Source organism: Gambusia affinis, linkage group LG23 (assembly GCF_019740435.1).
Source record: "Gambusia affinis linkage group LG23, SWU_Gaff_1.0, whole genome shotgun sequence".
Taxonomy (NCBI): domain Eukaryota; kingdom Metazoa; phylum Chordata; class Actinopteri; order Cyprinodontiformes; family Poeciliidae; genus Gambusia; species Gambusia affinis.
Genome location: NC_057890.1, coordinates 10,493,751 through 10,506,393, shown reverse-complemented (window position 1 = coordinate 10,506,393; position 12,643 = coordinate 10,493,751). Strand labels below are relative to the sequence as shown.

The window sequence follows — 12,643 nt, the reverse complement described above, 5'->3', positions numbered from 1 at the left end:
GCGGTGGTGGTGGTGGAGGGAGGGAGCCATGGTTTCCTACTGGTTCCGCCCGCCCACAGCTTCATTTCGTGGCACCACCCCTGCAACATCCAGTCAGGGAACTGAGCTGCTTCCTTCCACTGAAGTTTCTGTAAACACTGAACAGATTTACAGTCCCTTGCACAAGCCGTCACACCCCTTTAACTTTTCCACGTTTTGTTTGCAAACTTTAATGCATCTTAGTGGGTTTTCTGAAGGGGGGTGAGGATGGTTTTCCACAATGTGCATGGTTGTGCTGAATCCACCCAAGTCAATACTTTGTAGAACTCCACAACTCAGGTTCTTTCTAGAAAATTGTTGGAGCAGAGATGCGTCCAGAACCTGCTGGACATCAAACTGCTCTGATACAGAGCCAGCTGTTGCTGCACTTACCGCTGCAAGTCTTTCTATGCTTATTCATTCTTCTTTGTAAAGAGATTGAGCTCAGTCGGGTGCAGAGAGATGCTTGTTTTCCTTCCCCTTCAAAATTATACGCAACAAAAATTATTACTAGGCGAATTTATTAGTTTGTACCTGTAGCGTGACTAAGTGCAGAATATCCGCGCATCCTTATAGTCTTAAATGTATTTATCTAAAATTGAGGCGAATTTCTTAAATTTACTTTTAAAAAGGTAAGTTGGCATTTAATATGTTAATCATAGGACTATTTAATCTTGTATATTCTAAGTATTTTTTTATTTCTCGCGGGAGTTTGAGGAGCATTCTGCTGATGCTACCGCTAACTACCCTTTCTAGCTAGCTAGCAGGCTAGCTTTTTGCTAGACTATCATGGTTAAGTGAGAAATTTTCGCCAGTTGGCTGGACGCCATTTGTATATTTCTGTGGAGATGTAGGTCTTAAATTAAATTCACAATGGTCTTAAAAAGTTTTAAATTGGAGTTGGTGAAACCCACAGAAACTCTGAAGAGAAAAAGTTTATTTTGCAGAGTACTGTAAATGTCCAAACTATCTACAAACTTCAATAGTTAACTTATGCAACATCTAAGAAGAAGTCCCACATCAAAGGTTATTGGAATCCCCCGAGGCCTTCATGGCTTTACATTAACATGATGGACCTGAAGAAGAGAGAATCTTCTTCAAACAGTGTCTAAAAATATATTTTTGCTAGTCAGGCAGGTGGCTTGAGGTCCCTTCAGTCAGTCGGGAAACACTTGTTCATATTAGTTTATTAATTTTTTTTTCTTGATGTGATGAGAGTTGCTCTGAAAAAGACTGGGTGACCTTCACCTCTTGGTTTCCTCCTGTTTAACCTGGCAAGTTGACTGTGCAAACACATTCCTATCTCTGTAATAGGCCTGGAGGAGTTCGGCTCTCCCTCTTGCTCTCGCCTGGATTAGTTTTGCACTTCCCTGCTTTTGTGTTAATTATCAAGTCTCAGCAGTACATGTACTCTTTTTTTTTTTTTTTTTCTTTTTGCTCAGGAAAACAGCAGCCAGGATTAGATAAGCAGAATGTGGATCTGTGCATAGATATAAAAAGGTGACGTGATGCGTGAACCTTTGATTATAGGGGTGTTTTGCTTGCATCATGAGGTCACTTCCTGTGGCCCACAGTAACCTGGAACTGATCCTATCTGTTCGGTATCAGTGTTGTGCTCTCCTGTGTTTATACCTCCAACTGCAGACAGACTGTTGGGCGTACATGAAAAGAGTTTATAACCTACTAAAATCAACACAATTTCCACAATTTCATCAATTAAAACAAACCGACCAGGAGTGTTGGATGCCTTTAAACCTGGCTCTAAAACATATGAGCAAGTTTAGGCAAGTAGTTATTGTCTGTTAACTATTTTTCCTATCTTGCTTAGATTGTCTTTCCTAATGTGAGGAGGGTTAGAGAGAAAATAATCGTATTTACTTCCAGAAACAGGAAGTTGTGATTTACTAAAAAGTTTTTAGTAAAGAGGTTTATTATACTTTTTAATTGTTAATTTCAAAATAGTTATTGAGGGGGTTGATAATTGAGGCAGTTGGGGATTGTATTAGATACATTTATGCTGTAATTTAAAGCCAATTTTTGTTTTGGTTTCTGTAACTTTGAGTGAACTAAAATTAAATGTAGAATTTTTCAACATTTTTCATATTAGGGTTATGCTGCTGCATTAAAATCTGAATTTACTTGTAGACTTTTGTCACCCAGAGTCTGGAGAATGCTATTCATAACTCGGTCCAAGTTTGAAAAGTTTGGATTTTGGTGCATAATCCAGCAGCAAACTGTCATAATGATTTGCCTTCAGTGTTGTGCCCTTACACAGAGACGGGGCCTGGAATGACGCCCAATCACAAACACTTACAGCTAAACAGCAAAATCTCTCTTCACTTCACTTCACTTCAATTTACAGCCGTGCTAAATAAATCCCAGTCTGCTCAAACACTGACATGGTGTGAATCTGCACTGGGGCTCATTTTGTGAAGACAATGGATGAATAAAATAGATTGGAATATCTGACAATTAATACAGATTTTATTTAGGACTTAAAAAATAATGTGGTTGGTGCTTAAAGAATTTTGGGAAAGTTTAGGAAGCTGAAATACCTAAGGGCAATGCTACTTGCCACATTTGGTTTGTTTGGTGAAACATAAATTGCATATCCGGGTTGACTGTTATTTACAAAGCAACCGATCCAGTAGTGCAATTTATCTTTCTCTGTATCCCATTTTTCCCCCAATGCAACACTGATTAATTGAAAAAGCTTCATCTGTCAACATCTGCTGTTTTTGGCAATGAACCGGTATAGCTTTATTTTCTTAACGACTAGAAAACATCTTAATGCACTCCTAACCCGTTTACTGTGACGTTAAACAAGTATAAACAAAAATATTATTGACATGGTTATTTAATTTGCAAATATTTATCGCAGTCACAGTATTAACAGTATTAAGATGATAAATTATTCGTCTGAATATAACTAGTGCCGGAAAATTGGACTTTTTCCACTCCTTTTCGAGGCTGAGTAGGAATCCTGGATCCTGGTTTGGATCAGCATTTTTACAAAAATTGCATAAGCTGGGAGTTTTTCCATTCACACTTTTTAATTTGTCTGATTAAGCAAGATGCGCCCTCTGTTGCTCCTTAATTTGCAGAACTGCTTGGTTTTTGCCCAGAAGTTTCCCACATGAGGAGGCCAAGCGGAGCCGACCGTCAGGATTATTTTTGAAGAAATTGTTGAAAACCAGACAGAAGCAGTGCATTCTGTGGGAGTGAATAACTTCCTCTGGTTTCATGTTGGGTTGCCTTTATTTAAAGCTGCAAAAACACTAGAAACCACAGAGGAGCAGATATTGTCCTCTTTTGATCCAGATCTATCATTACACAAATATTTCATTTAATTAACTCTGAGTCGTTACTGAAGAGACGTATTTTATCTAAAATGGATAAATAAGGCAAAAACCTTGCATGTTAGTTTTTGTTCTTTTTTTGAATCAACTCCATTGTTCATCTGTGGTTCCACTGATGCAGATCTAGTAGAAAGTTTAAAAATATTGAGTGTTAAACAGTGTGAATCTACATTAGGAAGCACGACGGTTTCATTATTTCCTGAAAAGTAGGTTTTAGGTTACGAGTTTTCACTCACTACAGTGGAAAAAAAAAGGACTTTAACATGACTCCACTTTTTTTTTTTTTTTTTTTTTTAGTAGTCGTGCGCTACAAAATTTATTAATCATGACAACTTCTTTTTTTTTGTTGAGTTTTATCTATTCAGAAGCAAAACAAGAGTCACAAGAAGGAAAGCATGAAAATCACTTTTTTGAGCTACTTTGAAACTGTTTTTAGGAGAATAACGTACAAATTTTTAGGGGTCTTATTTTGGCCTATTAGCTTTTTATACATCTCTACGGGGGGGCGCAGTGTAAACAGAAAACAACTGTACTGTCAGCACTATTGTTGTTGCAGAAAAAGAAACGGTGAAAGTTGAAAGAGCAGAGACTGGTGAGTGGCAGGTAATCTCCTTAAATCATCAGACAGATTAGAGCAAGCACAGCTTCCTCCGCCAGGGAGGCGAGTTGGGATGACTCAGTCAGATGTACAGCACCAGCGAGTCCTTTCAAGCCACTTCAAATCTCACTAGGCTGTCAGGAGAGCAGAAATATCCAACATGAATAAAATGTGTCTTCATTGAGCGCAGATCCTCAGGCGAGGCACAAACTTTGACAAAATTGTTTAGGCTGAGCCGTGTGCGTTTCTGTGTCACATTGTTGCCCGGCGATAAATGCATGCGTGGTTGTCACACAAATAGAACATCCTGAGCACATTCAAGGGTGCTGCTGGTGAAAGGGAGAGCTTGTGAAGTGAGGAAACCTCTAGAACACATGTGTCAAACTCAAGGCCCGTGGGCCACATGTGGCCCGCCATAACTTTTTATGTGGCCCTCTGCATTCTTGACTAAACATTAACTTAGTCTTAAATATGATGTTAGAAATCAAATCAATGTAGTTTTTATCTGTGGCCTGCCAAATTATATCAATTAGTCCCTTCAGTTTCTTGAGAAATATTGTCGAAATTCACACAAAATCAACAAATCCCCTGCACTTTTTAACGCTAATACATAATTGGGAGTTTAGTGCAGATATTTCTCAAAAATTGTCAAAAACTGTTGAATTAAACAGCTGCCTCAGCCTTAATTGATGTCAGATTATAGTCCATGATCTACACAGCGAGTAATAAACAGTTGCTTTTACCGTAATAAACAAGCGCAGATATTGCAAATATTTCCAAGTTAGCACCACAATCACTGATTTTTATTGCAAATAGAATCACAAAATTCTGGAGGGACTAAAGAGATATTTAATATTTAATTTTAAGGATTCATTGATATTGTAAATGTTGGTGAACGGGTTTCATCGATACATTCTGGCACAACCGGCCCTTTAAGAGCGTTGGGGATCTTGATTTGGCCCAAAACAAAAAAGAGTTTGACACCCCTGCTCTAGAAGAAGAACTTCTTCTTCGTTGATGCTTTTCTTCCTCTTCCTTGGGAAGAGGAACGGAACTGGAGGTGTCACAAAGAATGTGGGGAGGAGGGGAAGTAATATTTTCTCAGCACAACAAACCATGTTCAGCACTGACTACATGTTCAATTTGTTTAATTAAATGCTTCCTTAAATCCTCTTTAATCAGGTTTTAGTCTTAACAGTAAGCACTTGTGTAGTTATAGTGACAGATGCTTAATAAAGCAGATTCAGGCCACAGTTAACAGCTTTATAACTGTGTACTCTCTATTTCCCAGTGTTTCCCACATAATTAGATGAAACTTGAGACCAAAAGAGGGGCTGCACAGTGGCGCAGTTGGTAGAGCTGTTGCCTTGCAGCAAGAAGGTCCTGGGTTCGATTCCCGGCCTGGGGTCTTTCTGCATGGAGTTTGCATGTTCTCCCTGTGCATGGTGGGTTCTCTCCGGGTTCTCCGGCTTCCTCCCACAGTCCAAAAACATGACTGTCAGGTTAATTGGGCTCTCTAAATTCTCCCTAGGTGTGAGTCTGTGTGTGAATGGTTGTGTGTCCTGGATGTCTCTGTGTTGCCCTGCGACAGACTGCCGACCTGTCCAGGGTGAACCCGCCTCTCGCCCAGAACGTAGCTGGAGAGGAACCAGCAACCCTCCCGACCACAGAACTGGGGTCAGGAGGGTTGAACAGAAAATGGATGGATGGATGGATTGAAACCAAAAGTTTAAAACAGAAATTTAATTCATGATCTAAATGCTCTTAATTAAAACAGAGAAGCAATGTTGCTACTGTTGCTGAAGTATTACAACATTGATTATTACAGTTTAATGTTTTGATTTTGATACATCGACTAATGATAAAAAAATAAATAAAATTCTGCTCAGATAAACACAAATCTAAAACAATGATATTAGCAGATTAATTACGTATACATACAAAAACCAGCATGTTTTCAGACTCTCCTGCTGCTTTTTCTGCTTGGCAAGCAAACTCAAACCATTTTTTAAAATCTTATCTTACAAGAGCAGCGGTTAAATATCCTACCAGATTTAGCCCAGAGGGTGTTTCATATCCACAAAAAGTCGGTGGTTGAGATGCAACTCTCTAAAGGACACAAAATCAAATTGTGGGATTTGAAATTCATTGGGGTAACTGTGTTATCATTCCAGTCTGGGGAAAGAAAATGGTTCCAATTCATCAGTAAAGCCCTCAGATTAAAATGACAGTCTTGCCCTTAGAGAGTGAGCATAAACTGTCCTCCAGCGTTAGTAGGGGATTGCGTGATTCAAGTATTTTCTGTATCTTTTTACCTTTGACCCCTTTATTGATCACCTGTTTAGAAAAGAACAAGGAAACACTGCAGATTACCCCAGGCTCAGTCAGCATCTAAAACCACCAGATAGAAATCACCCACCTGTGTTGCATCCTGGTGGGTTCTTCATGTGACCCTCAGACTGGATAACCTGAAAACACAACAAGGCCGGCGTGTGTTGTGTTTTCCACGAGGTCAGTGAAAATAAAAAGACGATTGTGTGCTTTGTATAACCATGTGATAAATAAGTGACTCTAGCATGTGTCAGGGGTGTTTGTTCAGTAAATGCTTCAATAGAACCAAACCCTTAGCAGGTTTAGACGTTACAGAGAGAGAATTGGGACGTTAGTGTATATGTTATCTACAGATCAGTAGGTTCTGAAGGGAGGAGGAGCAGCAAACCCCCAAACAGACTAGATATAAACTAGGTTTGAATTTCTAGTCTAGAATTTCTGGAATTTATATGTGACATAGTTAAGGGCGGGTGTTTTTTGTATTGTTTATTGTGATAAATTTATTATAAGAAGTTTAATTTAATGTTTTTATGATAAATTCCAATTATAATGATGTTTATAAAAACCCAACACTGTCCGTATTGTCAAGATTGTTATTTTTTCTATTTTCTTGTTGCGTCAATAAATGGTAATGCATTTGAAAATATGATTAAATGCAGTTGCTGTGTGCAGGTCAGTGATACAAATCACACGTCTTTATGTGACTGGTGTCTTCAAGAAGCTTCTTGCGAATGGGTTTGTTTCTCAAGAGAATTATGATTGCTGTTATCATCCGGTCACAGGCATACAGTTACAAAAAAAGTAATACATACTACTTGCCACTTTCATCATTATCTTAAGCACCACAGAATGTCATAAAACCTTAGGTCCACATCGCCCAAACCTAATGGTAGTCAATGGAAAGGTGAGAGATATTCATCCACCAACCCACCTGTCAAGTTGGACAGATGGGTTGAACTTTTGTATTTATACTTTTCATGAATAGAAGTCTGTGCATGTCCCCTAAGATCTTGTATATTATGTACTTTAGTTGTCTGTAAGCAAGTTGATTAGTCTATGTACATTTGTTCCTAACTGTAGATGTAAAAGTAAAATCCGCGTGTGTGTGTGTGTGTGTATGTGTGTGTGCTGGAGGCAGGGTCCTGGCCTGTTTCTTTCCAGGTGTGTGTTTTTTGGCCTGAGGGGAGATGTAGCAGATGGTCCCTGTTTACGTGGCGTCCCAGTGTGAGGGTGTGTTTGGCTTCAATGTCTCTCTGCTCACAGACCTAGATAAAAAAAAAAAGCAAAATAAAAATCACAGGATTCTGACTGTAAGAGGTGTGAAAAGGGGCAGGAAGATTCAAAAGCTTCAGCTGATGGAAGTGTTTACCACGGCAATTACACACTCGCACGAGGCGACGTTTTCCTGTCATTTAAGTATGCAGAGACTCGTCTTCGCGTAAGGGGAGAATCTGGATCAGATGACCGGTTCATGTGTCCAACGGTTCATGTGCACGCTGCTCTGAGGATGACATCATTGTCTCCAAGGATACATAACGGGCTTGAGTGTTGACTCATTTTAAGAGAGAAAATTTCAAAATGCTCCTTCACTGTTGACATAGGCTCATTTCAACCCCGTAGCCGGCACAGGTTGGACACTTCAGGAGCGCTGGGAAATTAGAGTGCCAGATTATCAGGCTTGGATTTTTATGTCACAAAGCATTATCAACAAACATGTCAACCGAGGCAAAAAACTTTGATTCAAAGGGCAACAAAAAGCTAATCTCATCACCCAGAGGGGCGCCGCAGAAATGACACGTCTCATTATTTTCACTGCTATGGAAATTAGGAGGATTATGATTGACTTAATCGGTTTCTTTTTAGGTTATTTGGTTCATCCAATACACATGAGCTATTTCCAGGCTGTCATAATAAAATTAAAAATTTCTTGGTGTTTGAGACATTCGAATAACAATTAATATTTTTGGCATCGGCTGTAATTGATTCAACATTGCGTATGATTAACAGAAATATAGCAAACCGAAACTATTAATTTCTATTAAAATTTACGGCTTTCCACCTTTCATTCATTTTCGTGTTTAGATGGAACGCTTTGTTATATTTTTAGTGTGCATTTGGCAAATTTTGTTCAGAGGAGGCACACACCTATTTTAAGGTGCATTTTCATTGATCAACGTGCACTACTACCAAATTCAGTTTGGTGATTGAAGCTTGGACGTAATTAACTTCTCTAACAAGAGGATCAATAAAATTTAGAGTCATTGATTATCAATCATAACTGTTTATAAATTGTCTAAAGCTGCGCCGTGCCAACACTGTATTTCAGCTTCTCAGTGCTAAGTGTATTATGATAGTCAGATATTTTTGAGGAGCTGTACTCGTTCATATCCTTATATTTCCTCATTCATATGTATTGATATTTTTTTCATGTGGTGAGCAGAAGCAGAATTTGCTTCTGCAGTCAGAAGTCAGTCAGAGACGAAACTCAAACCCCCAACCTGGTCAGATTTATGTGTTTTTGCTTTCCCTGATCCTTCCTAATCAAGGCTCTTTGTGTCTCTCTTTCTTTTCAGTTGATCCCATCATCCCAGGCTTTGTGGATCACCTCACCCTCTTTATCTAAAGAGATTCCCCGTTGATTGCTACTTCATAACAAAGCCTATGGATTACAGAGGGTGTTGGAAAGGTTTTGATCACAGCTATGTCAATACCGTGACCCAACCCAAGTGAAGAGGAGCTTCAGTTATTTATTTAATTTTCTTTTGCTGGTTTTGCGAATCAGTTTGACTGGGACTTTCATCGGTTACATGTTTTATTTGATCTGCTGCTTTTTTTGACCTAAACACACTCGCGCGCAGAACCCGGCTCTCCTTCCGCCACCATGTACGGTAGCTCCCGTTCCGTCTCCAAGCTGGACGTCGTCGGCTCCAACGGTAATGGTTCCATGTCCGGGAGTCCCGGCCGCTCGCCACGCTTACCGCGCTCCCCCCGTTTGGGACACGGACGGAACAACAGCAGCAGCTCTAGCGGCGGACTCACCGGCACGGGAAAGACTCTGTCCATGGAGAACATTCAGTCCCTGAACGCTGCCTACGCCACTGGGGGTCCCATGTACTTCACCGACACAGTTGAAGACCCCGTGGGGAGCATGGGCAGCGGGCTGAATCCCAGCGCGCCCAAAAGCACCATGACCCTGGGGAGAGCCGGAGCCAGGGTGTCGTATGGGGTGAGGGCAACGGTGATGGGGAGCAGCCCGAATATAAACACAGGAGGAGGGGGGAGCAGCGCCGCCCTTTTGCCCGCTGATGCCATATCATTCGGAGGGGAGCTGCAGAACCAACCTCCACAAGCAGCCACCGTTCCTCACTCCATGAGACAGGTGAGACTGCTGACCTTTCACCTTGTCTATGGCCATACACCTTAACACCAACTGTCATGACAGAGTTTTACCATATGCCAATATGGAATTAGTCCTGTCACGATACAAATCTTACTAGACAATAAGTTGTCCCAGAACTTATTGCGATAAATGATGACATTGTTGTTTTGAGACAATTTTCAAGTAATATAATGGTAATAATGGCACAATAATGCAGAAACACATTCTCAAGGATCCAACCTTTAAATTCTAATGAACATTTAAATACTAGAGCTGCAAGACATTTTAAATCGCCAAAATAAAGAAAGAAACAACAAATAAAATATACTATTTTATTTGTTTACAGATCATTTTGTTTCTGTAAACAAAATGATCTTTCAAAATTATCCAAAAATAATTCAATAATTTTGAATTATCTTTATTTCTTTTAATTTTTAACATTTCTTTTAAAGAATTTTTGATGCGATTAATTGGTTTATTGTTTATTGTGACTGACTGTATGGAAGACACGTTTTTCAAATTTTCATTTGTGAAGAAGCTTGAAAACATGGATAATTTTCAGTCTTCTTCATGTATCGAATGAAAAGGAAATGATTGCACATCACCATATGGTGCCATTGCAGTGTTGCTTTCTGTAATAATTATAATTGCTCTGGCCTGTACTTTTACTTTCTGACTAAGCTTGAGACCAAAATGTTTTTGTTTTTTTAAAGGATGAATTAAAGTGTTTTCTAAGCAGATAATAGAAAGTTTGTAAGAGCCTGATTTTGATGTTGTCTTTGTAACAGTAGGCTCCTTATCTTCCAGTCGGCTCATGAAAAATAAAAGAAGGACTCACTTCTGGTTGTGCAACTCGATATTTAGTCACGCCGATACATTTTGCACTTTCCCTGCATGAATCCAGGATGTGGGAAGTCTGAACTGATTTTAGGTCTGGCGTCTTTAATAGGTGTCGTTGTCTTCTTAAACCACCCTTCAGCTGAGTAAATCAAGAACAGTGTGGGCATTCTTGCATGATATTTAAGGTCTGCCCTCGCACTACCTCTGCACCATGAGTCATAACCTGAGAGCTCATCTTCTCTAGATGTAGCTCTCCTCTTCTATCTGCAGGTAATTAAATGTTAAACAAAACAAACCGAGTGTCTCACAGCGTCTGATTTACAGTAATTTATTAACTGGATTTTCTTTTTTTGTTTTGTTTTTTTTTTTACTTGCGTCATGTTCATTAATATTTATACCTGGAATGATTTCGGCAGAGCCAGAGTAGTAGTCTGTTCATGGAAAATAAATCCAGGATATTTTTAATTCTTTAATATGCTGCTCATGTCAGGTTGGCTTAAGAATTCATGCAGGGAGCATTTTCTCATAAATACTGAATTATCCTATGCAGTAAACCCTTCTGTTCTTCTTCTATTGATTTTAAATGTTTGCTGTGTCACGACTTGCCCAGGTTTCAATCGTATTAACTCCATTAAAGGACTGCAATATTAGAAACAGCCAAGACTTTTATTTCAATTGTTTTGTCCAGCTGCAATTCACGATGTCGGCACCTTACAGTGAAAGAGTTCCATAGATGAATCATTTTAAACACACTCCACCTTTAGCAATGTATATATCCTGAACAAACTAACTGAAAAACAAACAAATTAGCTTTTTTAAAATCACCTTTTTGCTCATTTGCGTTAGTTAGCTTAGTCCGTAGTTTGTGGAAAAATGGTATTCGTGGGTTTTTGGGGACCACAATTGCCCACAACTATAAATTGTAATAGTCCAAAACGCCAAATATATCTTAATATGCATGTTGGAAACCATCTTAGCTCTACTGCTGACACTAATTTCCACAGTATTCTTTATTTCCACTTCTTCAGCGTTTCAAAACACCGGGAAATTAAAAATACATCTCAAGCATGCTGAGTTTGAGAAGGTAAAGAGGAAGGGATGAGTTTGTGAAAATAATCCAGCTGATTGAAGAGACAATTTGATACTCCAGCTGAGAAGATGCTGCGCTTTAAGGGCTAGTAATGTTGAATTGCTGCAGCAGAAAAGCATAATGTGTCTCTAATTGAAAAGAGAAACAGATTTTAAACAGTTTGTTTGTGCTTTTACAGGTCAGAGAAGGAGCAATGTCAGACCTGCAAACGCAGCTAAGAGAAGTGCTTCGAGAAAACGAGCTGCTGCGCAGAGAGGTACGTGCTCTTTTTTTATTTATGTCTTATAAAAAATTTATACTTTTTTTTTTTTTTCATTCTTAACTTTTGGGAAAACTCTGTTGTCTTGAATTATAATCCCTAATGGAAAACAAAATCACATGGCTTGAACATGTGATTTCTCAAGGGATAACATGTTCACATATTTTCACGTGATGCCTTGTAAGCCACGTGTGGAACATCATGTGATTCATGTGTTTTTCCTCATGCGTTTCATATATCAAAATCATGTGAAAAATTACAAAGTAAAACACATATGAACCACAACAATAAAAACGACAGAAATCTATTTACTGAAGGCTATGCGAGTATGTGTCAAATTCAATAACGAAATGCAAAACATTGAAGTCAGAAAAAGCAGGTTTTATGTCAAATTTCTCACGTGTGATTTTGCTCGTGAAAATAGTGTGGGGTTCTTTTCCGTAAAAGAGAAACCAAAGGGTCGCTGTATCATCAAGTTAGGACTGGAGACAGTTTTGGGTTCTATTGCAAATGGCCACTTAAATCAGACAAAGTGAAAACGTTTGCTTGTGTTTCCATGCAGCTGGAGGGCAAAGAGTCCAAGCTGAGCTCCTCGATGAACTCCATAAAGACGTTTTGGAGTCCAGAGCTGAAGAAAGAGAGAGCGCTGAGGAAAGATGAAGCCACAAAGATGGCTGTGTGGAAGGAGCAATACAGGGTGGTGCAGGAAGAGACACAGGTAGGAAACCTTCAGCTTGTAACCTGTTTGTAGGACCTTTTTAAAGCAAAA

General features: G+C 39.2%; 1 protein-coding gene across 9 annotated transcripts in view; it reads left to right on the top strand.

Moving 5' to 3' along the window:
• Positions 1-12,643, top strand: part of LOC122826363 (ELKS/Rab6-interacting/CAST family member 1-like) — a 121,981-nt gene that overhangs the window by 796 nt on the left and 108,542 nt on the right. For all 9 annotated transcript variants that reach the window (XR_006369774.1, XR_006369773.1, XR_006369775.1 and 6 more), the window contains exons 2-4: positions 8,880-9,685; positions 11,794-11,871; positions 12,437-12,592. Coding sequence is in view for 6 of the 9 variants with exons in the window: in XM_044108137.1 (XP_043964072.1) it covers positions 9,188-9,685; positions 11,794-11,871; positions 12,437-12,592 (732 nt within the window). In the remaining 3 variants the exon portion in view is untranslated. The remainder of the gene's footprint in view (positions 1-8,879; positions 9,686-11,793; positions 11,872-12,436; positions 12,593-12,643) is intronic.